Below are 22,534 nucleotides of genomic sequence, written 5' to 3'. Positions count from 1 at the left end.
CAAGAGGAACCCTCCCGCTCTCCCATGTCCGACGCTTTCCTCCGCTGGGGCCTGGGGACAGTGCGGGTACAGATTCGAGATGGGGGCAGGGTTTGTAGATAGGAGAGCGGAGAGCCGGATCTCGTTTTTGCTTCACCGACGGGGGTGGGGCGCGGAGTGATCTTGGAGGGGAGTGAGGAGGTTTATGAGGCACTGCTGGGCAGCGGGTTGGGCTCAGTGTGACTGTGAGCCGAGTCGCAGAGTGGATAGTTAGTGAGTGTTTAGCTACAGCATTTTGAGCTAGTACACCCCCACCGCCAGGCCGAGCCACCATGGTGAGTGCGTGGGGATGGGGTGGGCTGCGGGTCCCTAGGACTAGCTCCGGGTCCCGGTCCGCGGGGGAGAAGCCGGCTCGCCGGGCTGCGGCGGGTGGGGTGGGGCGGGAGTAGAGAGAGGGGGCGGCGGGGCAGTGCTGGGGTCTGTGCGTGGGTGGGAGGTGACTCGCGCGCGCGGCCCGGCCTTCCCGCCCGGAGCGAGTGGCGCCGGTGCTGATTCAAAATTCAAACTGTCAGTTCAGTTGGCTGTGAGCGCCATGATGCTTGGGGGGTGGGGGGCACATAACGGTTTCTCGTGGAAAGAGGCCCCTGGGGTGGGGGGAGCCGGCAGCAGTGGCACTAGCCGCATCTCGCGCCCCTGGAGCGTGTGTGGCCGGACTTGCGGGGAGCCGGCCCCGAGCGCTGGCAGCGCACCGCAGAGCCCTGCGGCTGCCGCGGCGCTGGGGAGGGGCTGCCTTCCCGCGCCATCTGTCCCCAGGCTGGGGCAGCGCTCCGGGGCGGGCTCGCCGGGGGCTCTTCAGCGGGGATTTTCTTTCTTCCCGTGGCGAAGGGCTTTCATTGCGTTTCGGTGACGGCTTCCACCCAGCCGCTCCTCTCGGTGGCCGTGGGCTTACTTGTCTCCCTGGCATCTGTTCGTTTAGCGTGTCCCGGACAAGCTCAGGAGCGAGTGCCCTGAGTACAGTTACAGTAGCTGTTGTGAGGTGTCTAGGGGGAAGTACTTTGCCTAATCAGAAAAAGCAATACTAGCAAGTGCCTATTACTGCTCGTCTCATTCAAGGAAATTAGGTTGACAGTGCAAAGGAGTCCTTTTTATGTCAGTAGCTGTTATCAGAGTATCCGTTTGATTCTTAAGCCAACCCCTAAAATAAGGTGCTGGCTACAATGTAACTGTAGTAGCCCCTTTTGGTGGGGGAAGATGCTAGTTTAACAAGACTCCAGATTATGCCACTACTCTAAATGAGCTGGATAAATACCAGAACAAATAGTATATATCAGAAATAGGTTTTCAATATAGCAACGAAAGAATTTCATGCTTACTTTGTCTTGCTAGTGTCTGTTTTTTCCTACCAAACCAAAATTGGATTAGCTTGCAAGAGTCAAGCAAGTTCTTAATATAGAGATGGGTGTGACCAGGGGACATGGTGGCATATTCAGTATGGCTGTCATCAGTACCAACAGACCAAACTTGGTTAAACTTGTGAAAGAGTATTACTCAAATTGAATGTACTAAACTCTGCATAATGCTTTGCTCACAAGTCCAAACTGTGACAACATATACATAATTACATATGAATCCAGTTATCTTGTTGCTGATTCTGTGCTTCCTAGCAGCATGACTGTCAGCCCTGGTTATAGTTAACAGGTGTTTCACCTAAATGCTAGGTTCTGGAATACAGTGGCATCTGTTTCTGTGGCTTGCTTAACTTTGTTCTGATTTGGCTCCTCCACTGCCTGCTGTGGAACTAGCTTAAAACTGTTGAAGTCTGCACAGGATAGCTAGTTCTCTTGTGTAGCTATTGATAGGAATAGTCAAAAGGTTTGACTTAACTATTACACAGTTCTACCTCTAGGGGGTGCATACACTGTTCTGGAGTTGCACTGTAGAACTAGTACTGTAGGTCTTTGCTTTAAGCTCTCTAGTTATTGTTTTAATCACCTGACCACAGATAGGCACTCAGTATTAGAGCTGCAGTTCAGCAACCTAACAGAAAAGATTTAATCTAATGATACCGCAAACTAGCTTGTAAACTTGAACAACACTTTAAGGAAACAACATATTTGAGGGTGCATTGAAATATATTAGAAAAGTTGGAGGTTTTTGATTGCAAACAAAAAATCATCCCCATGTCACACAGATCAACTTAAGCAATGATATTCTTTAAAAGATGATATTTTTAGAAGAAAACTCAAGAGGTGGAGGAGGCTTTCAGGCAGAATTTGACTTATCAGTTACCAATGGTGGGTAGGAAACTAGCCTTGCAGAGTGGTCAGTTCATACCTTCAGAACAAACTGATGGGTAAACAGGTGTTCCTGCAGCAAGGTGTGAATAACCTGAGATCTGTATATACTGGCCTCAATGCATAGTATGAGCACTGGGAAGTTTCCTAAGGCAACTGTGGCAGTGCGCTATTTCTGTAGCTGCTACTCCAGCTTCAGAGCTGAAGACATAACCTCTGCTATATGCCTCTCAGCTGTAATGGCTGGTGGGGACATATAGCAGCAGACTTGCTGACTACACCTTCAATAGACCGTCTCTCTCTTATTCCAAAACCTATGTCCACTTCAAATACTGACACAAGCAGGATAAATGTTCTGGCTAGTGACCTAGTGGGTGATTTGCATGGGTCACTTTCAGAGGCAGGAAATACTTGGGAATCTTAAATTAGGGGAGGGGGAAACACTCGCCACATAAGCTGGATATGTAAACAGTATATAGGATTTAGAAACTCCCAGGTACTGACTTGTTGTTTACTAGTGAGTGACATGCTCACTACTTAACCTGTTTGTGGAGTGTTTAGTGGGTATAAATCATCGAACAGAACTGTGGTACATCTGCTCCAGTCTGTTTGAGCTATAAATGTAACTGGGAAAGTATTGCTTGTTTTGTAGTATGTGCTTTGAATGACACTCTAAAGGCAGACAGCTATAATTGTGCAAGGATGTTTTCTATGAAATTGACTGGCACTACTGTAATGCACCAGAGTTTGAAAATATGCCATGTAAGAATTGGATGACTGTCTGAATCTGTCCAAATTTTGTCTAATACACTTTTTGTTTAAAAAAAAAAACTGGACCTGATGTTGAGCCTGTCTAGCTTTTTGCATCTGTAGCTAGAGAAGCTCACAAAATAGTGTACATGTCTGTTACTCTGCCAAACTGAGGTGATGTGACTTGATTCAGTGCTGTGGGATGGGTCACAGGTAACTTAATGGATGCAATGAACAGCTATTTGATTTTTTTTCTGTGGTCATTACTGCATCATCCATTCACTTTATAGTCCACTTCCCCTCTTAAATCTGTGTATCATAGCCCAATTTTCCTGAAGCGCTGGGCAAATTTATGAATAATAATTAAAAGGGGTTATACCAACTTCTGAATATTCCAGTTGTAGTTTTTCCACAGTCACTCTTCAAAATAAAAATTTGAATACATGAAACTTTCCCATTTTCCTTTCTGTAAATTACCTATTTAATTCACTCATTCCTTTTCCATCGATAGATGGAGTGGATGATTTTCTGGACCAAGATCTTTGTTCTCATAAGTGAAATGAGTTTGAGAATAATGGCAACATTAAACTGTAATGTCATGCAGTAGTCCTCCCATTTCTTAGTTTTAAGACTAGCCTGATCAACATCACTAAATGAGTGGTCACAATAAAAATCGGGATAAGAGAATCAGTGCTGAAATCTCAAAATTTTTACACAAGCCTGCTAAGTTTCCTTTAAGCTGCCTGGCTGCACAGCAGCCTTCTTAGTGCTGCACAGGCACTCAGGGAACTCACCTGGGGACCTGCTGGGGGAGGGGCACCCCTCCCTGGGTCCAACCGAGCCTAGCCCCAACCTGCTGGCGGCCGAGGCGGCCCAACCCCAACTCTGCTGCAGCTGGGGCAGCCAGGTCTGGACCCGCCAGGGGAGGGGCGCCTATCCTGCAGCCCCAGCCCCGTGGCAGGGAGATGCGCCTCTTTCTCCTCTTCCCCCTGCAGTGCCTCCCTCCCAGCCTAGCCCAGGTGCTGCTGCGGGGAGTCCTCTATCCTTGCCGGAGCACCCTCTTGTACCTCAAACCCCTGAGCCCCCTCCCGCACTCTGAACTCCTCAGCCCCACCCCCACCACATGAAATTTGTTACATGTACCAATATGAAGGTGATGTCACGCACCACCATATTGGTGCACATAACAAAATTCATTCCACACATGCGTGGGAAAAATTAGAGAGAACACTGCAAGCCTGACACATCAGTAAGTGTTTAGAGTAGCTGCAGATTATTAGGTTAATCTTCTGTCAATGGAATTTTAATGGGTAAATTTCTAGAAAGATTCCTTAAAGTTGGAACAGCACAACCTAAGCTGAATGCTGATAATAAATGTCTGAAGCTTATTTAAAGGTCACCTAGACTTGAAAATTAAAGAGACTTACTAAACTCCTCATACCATTGCATTCACTCAAAAGGGGAACTTATTTAAAATTGGCTTTAATGACACTGTTTGTCCTTGCTGCTGGCAAACTGTAGGGCCCCGACACTAATTCTAATAGAAGGTTTATAGGTATGCATCTTTAAACTGTATTGCAGAATAGATTGAGGTGCCTAAGACAAAAGTCAAAAGGTATTAAATTACAAAATTTAAGACTGATGTTTTAATCAAACTTGTCAGATAAAAATCTGGAAACTATTTGAATACAAATATCACTAGTAACTTTCAAGTACAAGCTGGGTATTTGATCACCAGCCTTTCATGCAGGAATCTTTCAACAGACACATCAAGATAATTTGTGTTAGGAAATGTTTTATTTTAGTGATGACTTCATTATTCTCCAAAATAGACATTAGTCTGCTTCTGAACCTAGCATGGAACTTGGAAGAGAACAATGGATAGACCTTACCTATTAAATGTATAGAGACCTAAATTCCTAGGTCTTCACTACAGATAATACTGAGATACCTATAAACATGGTCTAGAGGGGACTCGATGGCTCAGGTGTCTAGTAATTGGATGTAGGCTCTTACCTAGGTTAACTGCTCTATATTAGCGCTGTTCAGTATTTGGTCATTACTAGCTGGTATTTTAACAACCTAGGAAATAAGCTGGTGACTAGTCCTGTTGTAGTCAAGATGTGTATTGTAACTTGTTAACGACAAAGTATTTTTTGAATCAGCTCTGTAGCTTTAGGACTAAGCTGGAACATTGAAATGCAATAAGTAAGCCCTGAGGCTCGGGTACCTAAGAATACTTATTTGCAAAAACATATTCACTTGTGACTCTCTGTTCATTCTTGTCTTGCTGGAATATAACATTATTTTTTCTATTATAGGCTGATCAACTGACAGAAGAGCAGATTGCAGGTGAGTTTTGAGATGCTATACTAACCACACAAAAAAACCAAAAACCCCACACATGACGTTTCACTGAATTGATTTGATCTTAGTTCATGTGGCAAGTCATAATTAATGAGTGAGTTAAATGTCTAAACAGGTGCTAGAACTGGGGTGCTGCCCCACACCCTGGCTTGAAGTGGTTTCCATTATATACAGGGTTTACAGTTTGGTTCAATGGCTCTCAGCACCCTCACTATACAAATTGTTCAAGCATCCCTGTCTCTAAATATAGAAAATACAAACAAGAAGTTGCTGTCTTTAGTTTGCAAGTGAAACTTAGGCTTGGCTTTCCCTTCAGATAACATTGGATGCAAATCAGTTGTCTAATTTTGAGATTCTGAATAATAATTCTCTCCTTTAAAACAGTTCAGACCCCATAATATTTATTATTTAATTATGGGGAAGCCTGTTCTTTCAGTCCTACTTTGCATTGTTAAATTAGGCCTATTTTGTGACAGCCTCAATATAATTTAGAGCACCATATTCCTTAATTGTTATAAAGCTTTAAAGGAACAGTTAGTAAGTAATATTTAAACATTTTACAAAATCATTAATGTTAACTTTAGTGTCAGTGAAGGTATGTACATCTCTAAAAGTAAAGCACTAGGTATTGTTCATCCTGAAGTTTTTGTCAGTGCTTATTGTAACATCAAATATAAGATCTCATGAACTCTGAGAATTCTGCTTATTACTAATAATTGCTTAACTGGTCTTATTTGCCTTCTACTTGTTGCTCATTTGCAAATTCAAGATAGCATAAGAACTAATATTTTAATTTGCTTTTTGCATAATATTTTAGCTGGGGAAGCTACACTATTATGCAAAAAGCAAGAGTTGTTACATGTGGAGACTTCTTGCTTAATGCTGTTACTCTTGAAGTGAGTGTGGGATAAAGAATTTCAAAAGTATGGTCCAGGCACTAAGTTGCCCCACATCCTGACATAAACATTGACTACTTGCTTGTGGGTGGGGTGGCAAGTGGCTTTAATGATTGCTGCTTTTGCAGAAGATGAACTAACTCAGATTTCACTTAGTCTTAGTCTGTTACTATATTGTGTTATCTAGCTATACGGAATGCAGATCTTGTAAAAATGGTTGGTTTTGAATGGGGCATACTGTTTCAGTAGATCCTGATAAATCTTGAAGTACTTCCCTGCTATTAAAAGTATATTTAAATAGCATTAGAATTAGAGGTAAAGATGTTTGTGTGTTCAAAATAAACATTGAAGTCTAATCTTACCTGAGTCCTAAGTATAAACAAATCACTGGTACCCATGTTTAAGATTGCTCCTAGGCATTAATTCCATATTCAGATAAATTTTAGATGCATGTAACCCCTTTCCTAGCACAGTTTATATTCTCAAACCTTTGGGTATCCACCCTCAGCATTTGTTTTGAGCACAACTCCGAAACTGAAGAGCAGTGGGACCATATTGTGTATTTATGCTGAAGTCTGAAAACTCTTGCTAATTTTTGGAAGTTAAACTGACTTACTGACTCAGAAATCGAAGTCTAAGGTTTATCTAATACTTGTAGAATAGGTACCATGGCAGTAAGCTCAATCTAATTCAGCCTCAGGTCTTTATAAATAGCTGCTTACATCTTTCGACTTTCTAAGCTTTTATAGCTAAAGATTAGTGACTTGTCTGATCATCTGTTGTCAAACAAAACTTGTCTACTTCTTTACTGGTTGCTTAAATTACGGTGTTAGTGGTCCCCTCTTACAGGCTGTAGTAGTTTTTGTACTGGTGACCTCTGCGAGGACACAGGAAGTTCAATATCTGATACTGTTTCAGGGATAATGCAAACATTGACAGCCCTGTGTTGATTTGATTGGACAGCAATGACTGCCTGGTGGCTTTGAAATCCAAAAATGGGGGGGGGAAGGACAGCTTGACACCTACATATTGGAGTAGAGTTTGAAAAATAGGTCAATTATGGCCTTGCCATGATCGTGTCTAAGGTTCTGTTATGCTAGTCATACGTATCAAATTACTGATTCTGTAATGCATATAAAACACTTACATAATCCGTTTAGTTTACATCACTTTGTCTGCCAGGTTTGATTATGGATGCATGTCAGTGACAAGCTTCTATTGGTGCACTAAGATAGAAAAAGTGGATCTAGAGGTGTTTAGGATCTTTCCATCATTTGATGTCTAGTTTCATCCTGAAAATTCACATTTGACTTCCTTGAAATGGACTAACTGAAAATTCTGTCTTCTGAGAGAGTACACTTTTAGTGTTTGTTTTGTGCATTTGACAGCTCTTTTGCAGTCAGTAATATGGGGAAAATACGGTGTTACTGGTATTTTCATGACACTACAGCATTCATTTACAAATGTACTTGATGCAAGAAAAGACTCTTTACATGGGCATGAAATCCTCAAACAGTTGTGGAAAAGCCAGTGCAGGTTCTCTAGCCAAATGGAGAAACTTATCTGTACATAAGTGTGGCTGTCTAAGCACATTGTTAGATCTTGAGATAGTAAAATTTGATGGAGATCTTCTCAAGGAAGAGAATGCACAGCCTGGAAACAAAAACTGGATTGAAATTGTGGTCCTGATACTTGAATTTTGTCTCCTTAAAATTTTACATATGGGAAGCACTCTGAATGTGTGGTATACAACTAGTAACTGCATTGTGTAGTAAACGTACTTCAGTGTATCTGAGATGGCAGTGGGGGCTTGGGTTCTTCAAACAGTGTCACTTGTCTGAGAAGTGACTAAGTGGTAGCTTATTCAACAAATGTCATCTATGTCCACAGACTGACAACTGGTGTATATACCAGGTGGCTTGAGACCCAATAATACTAATGTTGAGACTTGGATTTGGCATTGGAAGATTGTGACTGATCCCTTTTAGACAAGAACTTTTTATTCTTCGTGGTGATGCCCACATTTAATCCTGAAGTCCCAGTAATACATAGATGGAAGAAAGCCTAACTCTTTGGAAGCCATGTCTACACTACACAGCTTTTAGCAACATGGCTATGTCGCTACAGCCATGTCATTAAGTCATGCAGTGTAGCCACTGTTTGTTGGCTCTCCTGCCAACAAAAAACTTCCACCCCCGACGAGCAGCATTGACGTTCTCAGCAGGAGAGTGCTTCTGCCGCCAACATGCTGTTCACGCAGGCACTTGTCACCCCAAAACTTTTGTCTTTTGGGGGAGGGGAAGTTCAACCCCTCTGAAAGACAATTGCCCGTGTAGACATAGCCTTAGTGGCAGAGGTTAGTCTCACAATGATGTAGAGAACGCTTGAATCTTTTTCATGGCTGTTTAGAAAAGTTATTTTCTTTATTAAAGCATCTGAAGTCACAGTTGGTAGAACTGTTCCGAGTTTTGAACTGCTTGGTGGAGACATGTAGTTTTAATCTATGCTGAAGTTACTGCTTGGTACTACAAGTTACCTTTCTGCTTCATGGAGGATATGTAGATTGGATTATTAGCCTGTACAGGTACACAGCCTTGCTCAGTGAGGATGGGAAAGAGGTCAACAAGAATTGTTCAGAGTTTCTGCCACTAACTTAACTAATTTCTGGAAGTAGTTGGTCTACCTGTCTAGCATACCACTTCTGAGCGGGAACTATCTGTCTTGGCTGACCCAATCTGGGAAGGAGATATTGGGGACCAGATCAACCAAGGGAGTTGCAACACCTAGACAATCAAAGAAACACTGAGGTCCACAAACCCTGAATTTCAGATGCCTAGGCTTCCCTCTACAATGAATGGGGAGAGAGGTGCCTTAGAACAGGAGTTAAAAGCTAGCAAAGTTGGTGGAGAGCTGCCTAAACTATCCAATAGTAGATGGTGATGAGAGGGATGTATTCTAAGCCCTATCCTTCTCTTGGTGATGCCCATCTAAATTTGGGCTGCAATTTGCAGAAGGCATCTCTTTGCTAATGAAGATGAAAGGGAACTAGATGTCTTAACTCCCCGCAACCATCAGAGGAGGTGGTAGCAGTGCCCACCTTCTCTTTTAGGCCAGTAGCTAGAACACTGACCTGATATGTGCAAGACCATATTCAATTACTCCCTCAGGCAGAAAGCTTGGAGGTGGTGGTGCCCTTTCCTCTGTACAGATTTTACATGGTACCTGCTCCAGTAGGCAGCCTCTGAGCATGCCTACTTGATTAGGCCCCACATGCAGCTTAGGTGACTGAATCTCTGGTGCTTTCGCAGGAGCTAGTTATCTGGACACCTAGAGAGAGGCAGCAGTGCACATGCTCAGTCAATAGATCCTGTAGGGAACTCTGAGCCCAAGAACTTAGTCAGTTTAGGCGCATACAGTTTGGTTGGGAGTCTTATGGAGCATAAAACAAGGAATCGGGCACCTGAATACCTTGTGGATCAGTGTGTGGGTCCATTAGTGGAGGAGACCGCTACTTTGTCCAGTAGGAGGACAGGGTACTAGTATATCTGAGATGATTAGGCATTGGCTCAGGAAGCTGTTGTAACAATAAACTAGCTGATGATTTGCTACTTTCCCTCAGTTGAGTATTTGACTGTCCAAAAATAATTGGACAGTTGACTAGTCAAATATTGGTCAAACATTGTCAAATGGTCAAAGTTTAAATCACTAACAATTTCTTAGAATAGTAACAGAGCAAGACTTTATGGTCTGCAATAGGCTTATTAAGGCAATAGGCCTAGTAAGCCTAATTACAAATAAGTTTCTTAACTGAGTTCCTTTAGCATAGAAAATGAAAAACACAATGAAGTGAAGTTCTTAAATGAGAGAATTGTTCTATTCTTTAGCAGTGTTAGGTTAGTATTTAAATATGAATGTTCAAAACTGAAGTTACAAAAGAAAAATTAAATAAAACTCATAACTATATAGTCATTTTTATATGCTTGTATGCTAGATAGGGAGTTGGGAAGCTCTTCAAGCAGCCTGATAGCTGTGCATCTTCTCTTTGTGTTGGGGAGAAGACTTAAGGTTGGTCTGCACTAGGAAATTAGATTGACCCAGATATATCGCTCAGTGGTGTGATGTCCACACCCTTAAGTGACATAGATAAGTTGTCTATGTCACTTCTTTTTGTTGACCTAATGTGGATAGCACTAGGTCAACAAAAAAATTCTTCCATTGACCTACCTACAGCCTCTCAAGTGCACTACCTACATCAATGGGAAAACCCCTCCTGCTGGTGTAGGATGTGTCTATACCAGTGGTCTCCAAACTTTTGAGGGTCGTGCCCCTTCCCCTCTTCCCCCCTCCCACCCCGTTTTGGGGCTGGGGCTAGGAGCAGGCTGAGGTAGGGGATGGGGTAAGGCAGCTAGGGGCCTGAGCTGCGTGTGTGCCACAGTTGGGGTTGGTGGCTGTGGGTGGGCCACAGTGGGGACTGGCAGCCGGGCCACCAGCCAAGTGCAGAGCTGTACCAAAGCTGGGGACATCTGGCGTGGAGCCAGGAGCAGAGCTAAAGGTGGGGCAGGGCTGGGTGGCGCTCCCTGGCCTGGCTTGGCCTGCTGCACTCCCCCGAACATTCCTCTGCACCCACCTAGAGGGGCACATCTCACAGTTGGGGGACTTCTGTTGTACACTGAAGCACTGTAGCATCTCAGCTGCACTGCTATAGCGTTTTAAGCATAGATAGGCCCTTTATGATTGTAAACCCTTTCCACGCCCTTCTGAGTTAACGTCTGTATGTTTATCTAGTTTAAATTGCAAGATCTTCAGGGCAGGAACTGTCTTAACTTGTTAATGTGCTTTGTAAACATCCATGTGCATTTGTATATATTTGTATGCCAGGCCCACATGCAATGTTTGGGTCAAATCTAGAACAATCAAGATACTTAACTTTCAGTTCATCATTTTCCAACAGTTGTCATTCTCATGTAGTGAAATGAGAGATCAGGACACTTAAATAGGCTTGCTAACAGATTGCATCATGATGCCATCCAAAGTGTAGGCCACTGCCTACATCAAGGCATTCTTGCTGGAATATTTGACTGGTCAGTTGACCAGCTTGCCAAGCCTACTTTCTGTTTCGGGGAAGACTGAGAAAGTGATACCTGTACCTGGTCAACACCTGGAGAATCTAAGCTTCTTTAACCGAGCCAGTCGTGTTTTTAGCCTGGATATGATAGACTGCTCTCATCTCTTGGTCAACATCAATATAGCTGAGTGCACAGTCTCTCACTTATCAGCTGTTTTTATACTGTTGAACACAAGAGATTGACACTTGTGGACATTGGCAAGGATAGCCAGAGTGGCCCTGGAATGCCTGCAATTTGAGTATGAAGAAGATTCTACTGGGTGATCACTATGGGTACCACAAGGCATGACAGGCCCTACCATACTTGTGTGCTACAGTGCTCTAATGTGTAGATGACCCTCTGTACCATTTTTGGACCACAAATGGCTTGCCTCTGTGTCAGGCTGGCACTGGGGTCTAGATGAGTTCACTTGGATTAGTGTTAATGTGGATATAATCCATTAGCATTACCCTCCATTCAGCTAATCTAATAGAAAATGACTAAGGAGATACTGACTTTTTGATGAAGTCTGACTTTTATTACTCAAGTAGATAGTCAAAAATCCTGACTCACGATTTTTCTGAGCCTGAGTCAGGCTCATCAAAAATAATGGTTATCTAAAAATAGATTTGGTGGTATTCTTATTTGCTTTCTGCTTTTTGATCCATTAGGATGCACTGGGGTCACATTTTGAAACTCTCCACAGCCACGAGGGCAAAGTTACCTTTTTTTTTTTTTAAGAATGAGGGCTGAAATCATCAAATATCCACTTTGCATTCCTTAAAGCCCCAGCTCCTGGAGTAATCATGAGACCAATGACACAATCATGAGTTGGCAATGTGAGGTCCACAGGTGCCTCCAGAAGTCAAGGTAGCTGTATTGGCCAAGAATGTGTTTTCATGTATGAGACTTGGCCAGGAGTCTCTTTTCTCTGTGATGCAGCTCTTGTCACAGTTAGCCATGGCTTTGTCACCTCCAAATTGACCTATTGCAATGTCCTTTACTTGAGGCTACTCCTGAAGACCATTTGGAAACTTCAGCTGGTACAGAACATAGTTGCCCACTTAGCACTGTTTTCTGTAGAGTGTTATATATACCTTTACTCTATAGAGGGATTACACTGGCTTCAAACGCTTTCATGCGTCTCATTGTGATACAGCAATAGTTGTCAGAACACTGGAATTTACTCTCCCCACTATTGATCCACAGGACCCTGAACATGTGTTAAAGCCTTTCTCATTGCTGTAATGGAGGTGGGAGTGTCCCTTTTCACAGGGAATGACTTACTTAACTGTAACTCTTGTGGAGCATGCCAACAGGTAGCTGCATGTAAAATAAATGTAGAGCTGCAAATTGGTGATATAGTGCAGTGGCTTTCAACCAGGGGTCCAGGGCCCTCTGGTGGGCTGCAAACAGGTTTCACGGGGTCCACCAAGCAGGGTCAATGTTAGATTCACTGGAGCCCAGGGCAGAAAGCCAAAGACCTGCCATGCAGTGCTGAAGCCTGGGGCCCAGAACCCTGTCGCCTGGGGCTGAAGTAGAAGCCTGAGCAACAGCTTTGCAGGGGCCCCTGTGGTGTGGGGCCCTGGGCAGTAGCCTTGCTTGCTACCCCCTAACGCCAGCTCTGGCTTTTATATGCAGAAAAAGGTTGTTGGGGCACAGCTGGGCCATTGAGTTTTGAGTGGTGGCTCAGAGAAAAAAAGGTTGAGAACCCCTGTTATAGTGCACTTCTGATCTTTTTCTGTTAACATATGCCTGTGCTCACTTCAGTAGAAGTTTAATTCATGCTTTTGTTAAAGTGCCTTGGGATAGTGGTTCTCAACCTTTCCAGACTACTGTAACCCTTTCAGAAGTCTGATTTGTCTTGCATACCCCAAGTTTAAACATACCTCACTTAAATGACTTGCATACCTCACTTAAATGACTTGCTTACAAAATCAGACCTAAAAATGTCATAGCACACTATTACTTAAATTGTTGATTTCTCATTTTTACCATATTAATTATAAAGTCAATTGGAATGTAAATATTGTACTTCCATTTCAGTGTTTTTATACTGCTCTATATAGTATAAAAATTGTATGAAATTTTAGTTTTTTATTGACTTTGCTAGTGCTTTTTATGTAGCCTGTTGTAAAACTAGGCAAATATCTAGATGAGTTGATGAACCCTCTGGAAGACCTTTGTGTACATGTACCCCTGGTTGAGAACTACTGCCTTGGGATATTCAGCATACAACATATGAATCTTAGGGCTTGTCTACACTGGCAATTTACAGTTCTGCAACTTCCTCACTCGGGGTGTGAGACACCCGCCTCCTGCTGAGCCCACAAGTTTCAGCGCTGTAAAGTGCCAGTGTAGACAGTGCACCAGCACTGGGAGCTATGCCCCTCGTGGAGGTGGATGTGGGGTTTTTTGAGAGCACTGTCTCTCCCAGTGCTCTGCCACGACCACACAAGCCACATTAAAGCACTGCAGCATTGCCAGTGTAGAATAGCCCGTAGTCACCTAAGTAGGTGACAACACAACTTACTGTGACTACTGCAGATGGATGTGTATAAGTGAGAACTGTCTCTTGGAATACTTACTGTTGAGAAGTTAAACTGACCTAACACCCGTTGTGGACAGCGCTTGTTTGACCGGAGAACTTTGAACTTTCCTGTTGACCTAGCTACCGCCTCTTGGGGAGGTGGCCTGCCTTGTGCTTAGCTAGCAGAATTTTCAGAATATTTTAGTCATTAAGGCTCAAACCAGCTTCATGCAAAGAAAATGTAAATTAGTAGTCAAACCTTACTTTTAAGTTTAAATTGGGTGCCTGTTGCCAAAGGCAGATGTTTTTGGTATGGACTCAAACAGCTTTGTTTCTGGATTGTACAGCCAAACAGTGTTTCTTGTACAGTAACTCCCCACTTAATGTCCTCTTGCTTAACATTGTTTCGATGTTACGTCCCTGCTCCATTACAGAATATGCTCTTTTAAAGTTGTGCAATGCTCCACTATAACATTGTTTGTTTGGCTGCCTGCTTTGTCCATGGCTGGCAGCCCCCTATCAGCTCCCCTACACCCCCACCCCAGTGCCTCCTGCCCGCCCGCGAATCAGCGCCTTCCCCCCCTGCTCCCCTTGCCTCCTGCTGCAGCAATCAGCTGGTTTGCGGCATTCAGGAGGCAGGGGAGGAAGGGGGGAGGCTGCATGCCGCATCCTCACTCCTCCCCCAGCCTCCTGAATGCCACAAGACAGCTGATTACCATGGGCAGGAGGCGGGGGGAGTAGGGGGGAAGGCACTGATCCGTGGGATCTGCCAGCGGGCGGGAGGCACTGGGGTGGTGGTGTAGGGGAGCTGCCAGCCTGTTTAATACCTGTATTAAATTGCTTGTTTAAAAAGTATATAATGCCTTTTGTCTGGCCAAAAAAAAAAAAAAAAATCCCTGGAACCTAACACCTCCATTTACATTAATTCTTATGGAGAAATTGGAGTTGCTTACCATCATTTTGCTCAAAGTCGCATTTTTCAGGAACATAACTACAATGTTAAGTGAGGAGTTACTGTACTAACCTTCCTTGGGGAATGTACTTGGTATTTGGGAGTACTTGCAGGTGTCTCTGGTACAGTAGGTAGCAGTGAGGCACTCATCTCTAAACTGATCCTTAATCACAACTTTTTAGGGCTCTGAAGGCTTACTTTGAGCAGTGCTAGAACTGAAGCAAATTAATACCTACTGGAAACGCTCACAATTGCACTTAACCACCTGAGTGGTTGATTACTATTTCTAGTGAAGAATAAAGTGCAACTGAGCCCTCAGAAATTGAGCTGTAACTATTCTACAATTGTACAAGAGCCAAATACTTCTGAATTTTTTTCACTTAAGGAGGAAAGGTTGCTGTTCAAAGGCTACTTTTGTCTACGATATTGTGACTGAAATAGCTGTAACTGCCTACTTTAGTAATGTACAAAAGTGTTAATGATTCATCTCCAGTAGTATATGAAAAGGCTGCTAATGGAACAAAAGATTGAGACTTCAAGTCTATTCTGTTTTCAGATTGTTCCTGTGGTTTAGTGACTTATGGTGCTGATAGTCACAAGTCTTAAACATGGCCTTGCTTAGTTAAGTTTGGCAAGTGGGTCAAATAATGTCAGCTGACCATCTATTTGACCAAAGTCAAATGTTAAATATTCCAGCAAGAATGTCCTGATTTTAGGTGGCCACCTTCCTTTTGATTGCATCATGATGCATTTTCATTTTTAGAATATTTCATTGGCTTGCGTTGAGTTAAAACTCAGGTGACTTGTTTTTGAGTTAGGCATAAGTACCTGAGGCTCTTGTGGCTTCTCATCATAAGAGATGGCTTGAACCTACTGCTTTCGAGTATCTTATGTAACAGGACTTACCAGTTAAAATCAAGCTACATGTTTACTTGCAAAACCTCTGCAAGTGGACTCAAATGGTTTTATTCACGTCAAGCATGCTTCCTTTAGATCAGCAGAAGTAGCCAATTTCTGGATGGCTCTACTTTAAATTCTCTAAGATGGAGTATAGAATACACTAATGCTAGGGCTAATCAAAACAAATTGGAAAACTGACTCATTTCCATAGAAATTGTTTAATTTTGACTGTTACTAGTTCTAATACTAAACTTTAATCTATGGCTAACCTTTTCATATTAGAAAAATAGGCACATTTCTTAAACACAACTCCTTCAGTTAAGGAGAATGCTCACTAGGTACTGATGGATGGCCTCTCCATTTTTATGCATGAAAGGATTGAATTACATTTAGGGTTTCCAGTTCTAGGTGGAATTCACTCCAGCAAATATTTAAGAGCTTTTCTCAGACTTACTATGCTCTCCTTCAAACTGTAATTGAATTGTTCTGTAGATAAGCCTGGTAGACCCAAAGAATCTGCTGGGAGATTTTCTACTCCTGGGGGGAATTCCGCACCACTGCACATATGCAGAATTTATATCCCACAGATTTCTTTGTTTCCCTGCAGAGAAATGTCCCCCGCACACATCACTCCTCAGCTGTGTGGAGGGATCACTGTACAGGTAGCTGCTCCCCTGTCCACCCAATCCTTGTGCATCCACCCCCCCCCCCAGACCTTTCCGCAGAGCCTCACTCTGCTGGTTCCAGACCCCCCCCGCCACCCCATGAGTCCCATTCCCCCTGTACCTGGATCACCACAATGAGCCACCTGGATCCCCACCCCAATGAGCCCAACCAGCTGCACCTAGATCCCCGCCCCCATTCCCCCAGCATCTGGAACACACACACACACCTCCCCCCCACTAAGCTCCAACCATCTTTACCTGGACCCTTGCAGCATCTCATTAACATTGCACCCAGAACCCCCTAACAAGCCCCTGTGCAGCCAGATTGCCCCACACCTGGATCCCCCACTGAGGCGCCTGCACCCAGCTAGCTCCACACAGAACCCTCTCAACCCATACCTGGCTCCCCCCACACTAAGCCCCTCCACATTTGGACCCTGCCAGACTGAGCCAGCCACTCTGCCTGCCTGCACCTGGCATGGAGGGGCAGGTCCCTGGGGTGTTTCTGGGGCAGGCCTGGTCCTTGTGCTGTCAGTGTTGGGTGCAGCCTCACTGCTGAGTCAGTGTCCCGGGGGAGTTGCAGATTGATCTTCCACCTCTGTGCAGCCAGTGGCCTTTGCTCCCCATGCCATGCTGGAGCCCTCCACATTTGCAGAATTTAATTTTTTTGGCACAGAATGCCTTCGGGTAATTTTCCTTCAAAGCAAGGGCTCTAGATTCAATATTCTAGAAAACTAAATTCAGTTCCTGAAATAACCAATAACCTGTAATCTAAAACAGGAAACCGTAAATGTTTATAATTGATCACAGGTGATACATTTTTAGACTTTTTGATTAGGCATTTCAACTTAAGTTGGTTTTAATAATCTCTTATCTTGTCAAACAGAATTCAAAGAAGCCTTTTCACTATTTGACAAGGATGGTGATGGTACTATAACAACAAAGGAATTGGGGACAGTGATGAGGTCACTTGGTCAAAACCCAACAGAAGCTGAGTTACAGGATATGATCAACGAAGTAGATGCTGATGGTAAGCTTTCTAAAAAGCAATTTGTTGAAAATAAACTTCTTAAATGTGTTACTAATAACAGAATTCTCTTGCAGGCAATGGCACAATTGACTTTCCAGAATTTCTGACAATGATGGCAAGAAAAATGAAAGATACAGACAGTGAAGAAGAAATTAGAGAAGCATTCCGTGTGTTTGATAAGGTACTAAAGTATCGTATAAGGTTTGCAAGTTAGTTGAGGGATTGAATAAAACTGATTCCAGATAACTCTTGCCACTAAATCCCAAATGACTAGTCTAGAAATCGTTTATACAGATCATACCTAGTCACTACTAATTGCCACTATTGTTGGACTTTGGATGATCCTCTCATGTAACAAATGGAAGGCCTGGACACATATTAGGTGCTAGTCAGTGGGGAAAGTACTTCTCCTATTTGGGGTGGCTGTGAAATCTTAAACCTCATTGGGAGGCATGTTACAACACTTAATGTATATGCGGAGATCCCTTTCAGGAGTTTCATGCAGTAGACACATTTCAGGAGATCTTTCAGTAAGGCACTCAAGTGCCTATCTAAATGGTCCACATACTTGTTAAAGCTGGAAATATAGCGTCCATAAATTTACAGGCTCTCAGCAGTACTAAACATTTTGGCTGCACTAAAGCTGCTTAAATTCAAACAATGGCTTGTTCCTCATACTTGCAAATATACAATATCAAAGTAGGGTTGAGAACTACAACAACTTACTGCATGTACATAATTGTTTATAGAGGAAATATCAAACCAGACCACTTAAATTTTCTTGAATGGTATAGCTGATATGATGTGCATATTAAGTCAGTTGTACAGTTAATTTATTGGCTCTGCATTTACTTATGAATTACTGAGATACTACTGAAAACAAATCTGACATGGTCACTTGCCCTCTGGAAGTGGTGATGTGATGGGGAGAGCAATTAGCAACTCTTCTATTCTAGAGAAGCTCCTAAATTTTGTCCAGAAGTACTGTATGTTGAGTAATTTCAGAAGTTATTTGGTTTATACTGAAATTGACTTTAAACGGTTTTAAACTTGTTTCTTTAGGATGGAAATGGGTATATTAGTGCTGCAGAACTTCGCCATGTGATGACAAATCTTGGAGAGAAGCTAACAGATGAAGAAGTTGATGAGATGATTAGGGAAGCAGACATTGATGGTGATGGTCAAGTAAACTATGAAGGTAAATTTCACTAGAAACAATGGATTCTTGTTTTCTGGTCTGAGGCGCTACTTGGTGGATAAGGATGACCTGAAGTGTTCAACTGAAGTCAAGCTTCATTCAGCTACACCAGATTACAAGAATTTACGTTTATGTGGGAAATGTCTCCTGTATATATTTGGTACAATTTAAATCACTCCAACCCCGTAAATAGCTTCATAAGTGATTCTTTGGCTCCCAATTATAGATACCAGTTTACTGCTTTTGCTTCTAGAGATGAAGAATGGCAGTGGAACCGTTATACAGACCGGTTAAATTCAGGTGGCTAATGCAGTGTCACAAAATCCTTCCCAAAACTAACTCAACCAGAACCAGTAGCTCCTTCCAGTACAATGTTGTACAGAATGAGGAGATGAGTTTAACTGGTGGCTGTACATGTATTGCATTTCAGCTCTGCCCCAATTAAAGCTATTAATCTGAAAACCATACTAGGAAATCTAGTCTGTTGAAATCTGTCAAGAGTTAAATCTTAGACTGACTTTGCAGGAGGAGAAAATCCCTTAAATCCAGTAGTCTAAAGAACTCTAGACTTAACAAATATATAAAGTATTTCATATGAAATAGTACAGCAGTGACCTACTTATACCAAGTTTGTGTTCCTTACTCACCGGTATCCTGAGACTGTTTTAAATCCATGAAAATTTTAAATGTGAGTGCTTGATCACATCTGTTCATAGTGCCAAAGAGGTACTATTGTTTGGAATGAAGCTGGATAGTGTTAAGATTTCACTTTATCCTTGGGAACTATACATATTGTAAGGACCCTAGTTGATCTCATGTCCACAGATAATTTCTAACTCAACTCTAGGGCAACGAAGGGAGTCTCTATGGATACCTAAAAAGGAATCAAATCCTTCAGCTGTAACGGTCCTTAATATTTTTAGTCAGCTAAGATTACACACCTTTCTGTATATCTTAAACTTTGTAAGCTTTGGCTTTGGTCCCATTAACAGCAAGTCTAATTAAATGGCTTCTCACTCCAAAGTTGCTACTCCAATTTATATGGCAGAGGGTAAGCAAACAACCATTTAGACTTCTAGCCATTAGTTGCTTGTTTCTATAACTCTGACACTATCAATCCTATAGATAGCCAGTTATTTCCATTTTGACAAAGTCTAGCACTAGTCCCTGTACTCTCTACATCTGAGACATTTTTCACAGAAAAAGTTCCACTTTTCCTGAAGCAAAAAGGCAAATTTTTAGAGGGCAACTAACATTAAGCACACTTTAATGGCCAGGACCAAATAAATCATGTTTCACTGCATACATAAAATCTAGACCCTGAGAGCTCTATTTTAGTAATTGTTTCTTTCCCGTTCTTCCCCCTTATGAATGGCTAGTCCCCTACCTTGAAGCTAAAGCAGGGAAGTTAGACCAGAGTATGAAGAAAGCACATGCAATTAAGGACTGATATCCTGTTCCACCTCTCCTGCCATTCTTCCCTCCCCTACCAAAAGAGAAGTGTGCTGCTCATTTGAGAGAGCAGGTCCCCTTTCTTCCAGCAGTCTTTGTGGCTCCTTCTCCCTGTGCTGCTCAGTGGCTAGTCAATGCCCCCAAGAGCATGCCAGTTAATGTCTTCAGATGCCCTCAAACTCCACCCTATCAGCATGCTCATCCCTAGGTCAATGAAACCCAGATTCATAGATTCTAAGGTCAGGAGGGACTATTGTGGTGGTGTATTCTGACCTCCTGTGTCTCACATGCCATAGAAATTCCCCAAAATAATTCCTAGAGCATATTTTTAGGAAAAGCATTCAATCTGGATTTAAAAATTCAGTGATGGATTCTCCATGACCTTTACTGTCAAAAGTGCACCTTATTTCCGGTATGAATTTCTCTAGTGTCAACTTTCAGCCATTGGATCGTGTTATATCTTTCTCTGCTGTATTGGTGAACAAAATAGTTGTTAATGGGCTCTTGATGTAGATATTTAGACTGTAATCAAGTCACCCCTAAACCATCAACTGCTTCATTGGTTCATATTGCAGCCTCTTCTGTGCAAACACAATAAACAAAAGCTAGTTATTTCAATTTTGTATTTCATGGCAGTTAACTTTCCCTCTCCTATGAAAGTGACTGGTAATGCAGCCTTTGCCCAGTAGTCAAAGCAGGTCAGGTAAAATAGTAAAATGAAGGGCAATAGTACTGTACAGAGTGGAAGTCTCTTCAAAGCAGACAAATATTTGCATTTGCTAAAGATATGTCAAAGAAACCTTCTGAAAACTTAATTATGGCCTTCTAGAGGTCTGCTAGAAACATTATTTCCTAACTCTGGTATGAGGTGTAAAATAAGGCCCCAAAACATTATGGGATTCAATACCACAAATGTCCCTTATGTTTCGTGGGACAAGCTGACCCCCAGTAAATTTAGAACTAAAACTCCAGCAAATGACCTGCTGATATGCCAGTCACAGGGTTCTTCTGGAATAGAGTGCTGGAGAAGATAGCATAACTTCAAACACCTTCCTGCAAGAGGCATCTCAGACATTCACTAGCACAGTAGCTCTGTAAATACAGTAATCCTTACCATTTGTAGAGAGGGCGATTCCTTTCTGTTCTGAGAGCCTGTAGTCTAATTGCATAAGAATTTAATTTGTAAAATACTAATACAACTTTCTCTTCCTTTGCAGAGTTTGTACAAATGATGACAGCAAAGTGAAGAGATTGTACAGAATGTGTTAAATTTCTTGTACAAAATTGTTTATTTGCCTTCTCTGTTTGTAACTTATCTGTAAAAGGTTTTTCCCTTACTGTCAAAAGAATATGCATGTATAGTAATTAGAATTCCATTCCTCCATGTTTTTCTTCCTTTATCTTACTGTCATTGTTCTGATTTTTTGGAAAATTGATCAAAGTAACAAATGTTGCATGTGGCTTACTCTGGATATTTAAGCCCTTCTGCACATCTAAAGTTAGTTGGAGTTGATCAAATGAGGGAACATCTTGGTTATGCCTGTTAAAGTAGCTTTCTTTAGGAAACTTAGCATGTTGAAATGTGGAGCCTTAACTCTGCGTGGACTATTGATAGTTAACAATATGAAACTTAAAAGTTGCACTATTGCAAAACGGGTGTATTATCCAGGTACTCGTACACTATTTTTTTGTACTACTGGTCCTGTACCGGAAAAAACATTTTCTCCTATTACTATGCTTTTTAAACTTTGTTTAGCCACTTATTTTCAAAAGAATCTGCTTATGGCACAATTTGCCTCAAATCCATTCCAAGTTGTATATTTGTTTTCCAATAAAAAAAATTTCAACTTACCCATATTGTTTGTGTATCCTTGTATTATTTATGGTATTAGACTAGCAACTCTGCAATGAGATTAACAGCCTCAGCATGCAGGCCATGATTTGCTTGTAGTGGATTAGATATTTGTTAAAATGGCTTGTAAAGACTGCTGAGAACTAGTGTTTTGGGGAAGTGGCCATTTTTATCATGTTAATCCTAAATTTGGAGAAACTATTCTAGGTAGTTCTATAAATAAATAAAATAATGGAGATATCCTCTCTCCTAGAACTGGAAGGGACCTTGAAAGGTCATTGAGTCCATCCCCCTGCCTTCACTAGCAGGACCAAATACTGATTTTTGCCCCAGATCCCTAAGTGGCCCCCTCAAATATTGAACTCACAACCCAGGGTTTAGCAGGCCAATGCTCATACCACTGAGCTATCCCTCCCCCCCTGTGACTTTCTGCAATATTTTGTCTAGAAGGCTGGAACTTTTATAGAACCTGTTACTATGGTCTGACTCCCTGTCCACCATCTGAAGCCTTTCTGCTGTCAAACGTGATGAATCTGTAGTTGACCTAATTAAAATGGTTTGCTT

The 22,534-nt window shown here is 42.3% G+C and overlaps 1 protein-coding gene across 1 annotated transcript; it reads left to right on the top strand.

Moving 5' to 3' along the window:
* The first annotated feature begins 226 nt into the window (after nucleotides 1-226).
* Nucleotides 227-21,828, top strand: CALM2 (calmodulin 2). Its single transcript, XM_024210707.2, has 6 exons — nucleotides 227-314; nucleotides 5,345-5,375; nucleotides 17,325-17,468; nucleotides 17,543-17,649; nucleotides 18,531-18,666; nucleotides 21,336-21,828. Exons 1-6 carry the CDS (start codon nucleotides 312-314, stop codon nucleotides 21,362-21,364), a joined length of 450 nt encoding a protein of 149 aa, XP_024066475.1. The 5' UTR covers nucleotides 227-311; the 3' UTR covers nucleotides 21,365-21,828.
* Nucleotides 21,829-22,534: the final 706 nt, after the last annotated feature.

Source organism: Terrapene carolina, unplaced genomic scaffold (assembly GCF_002925995.2).
Source record: "Terrapene carolina triunguis isolate 2854851 unplaced genomic scaffold, T_m_triunguis-2.0 Scaffold120, whole genome shotgun sequence".
NCBI lineage: Eukaryota > Metazoa > Chordata > Testudines > Emydidae > Terrapene > Terrapene triunguis.
This window is presented reverse-complemented; position numbering and strand designations above follow the sequence as displayed.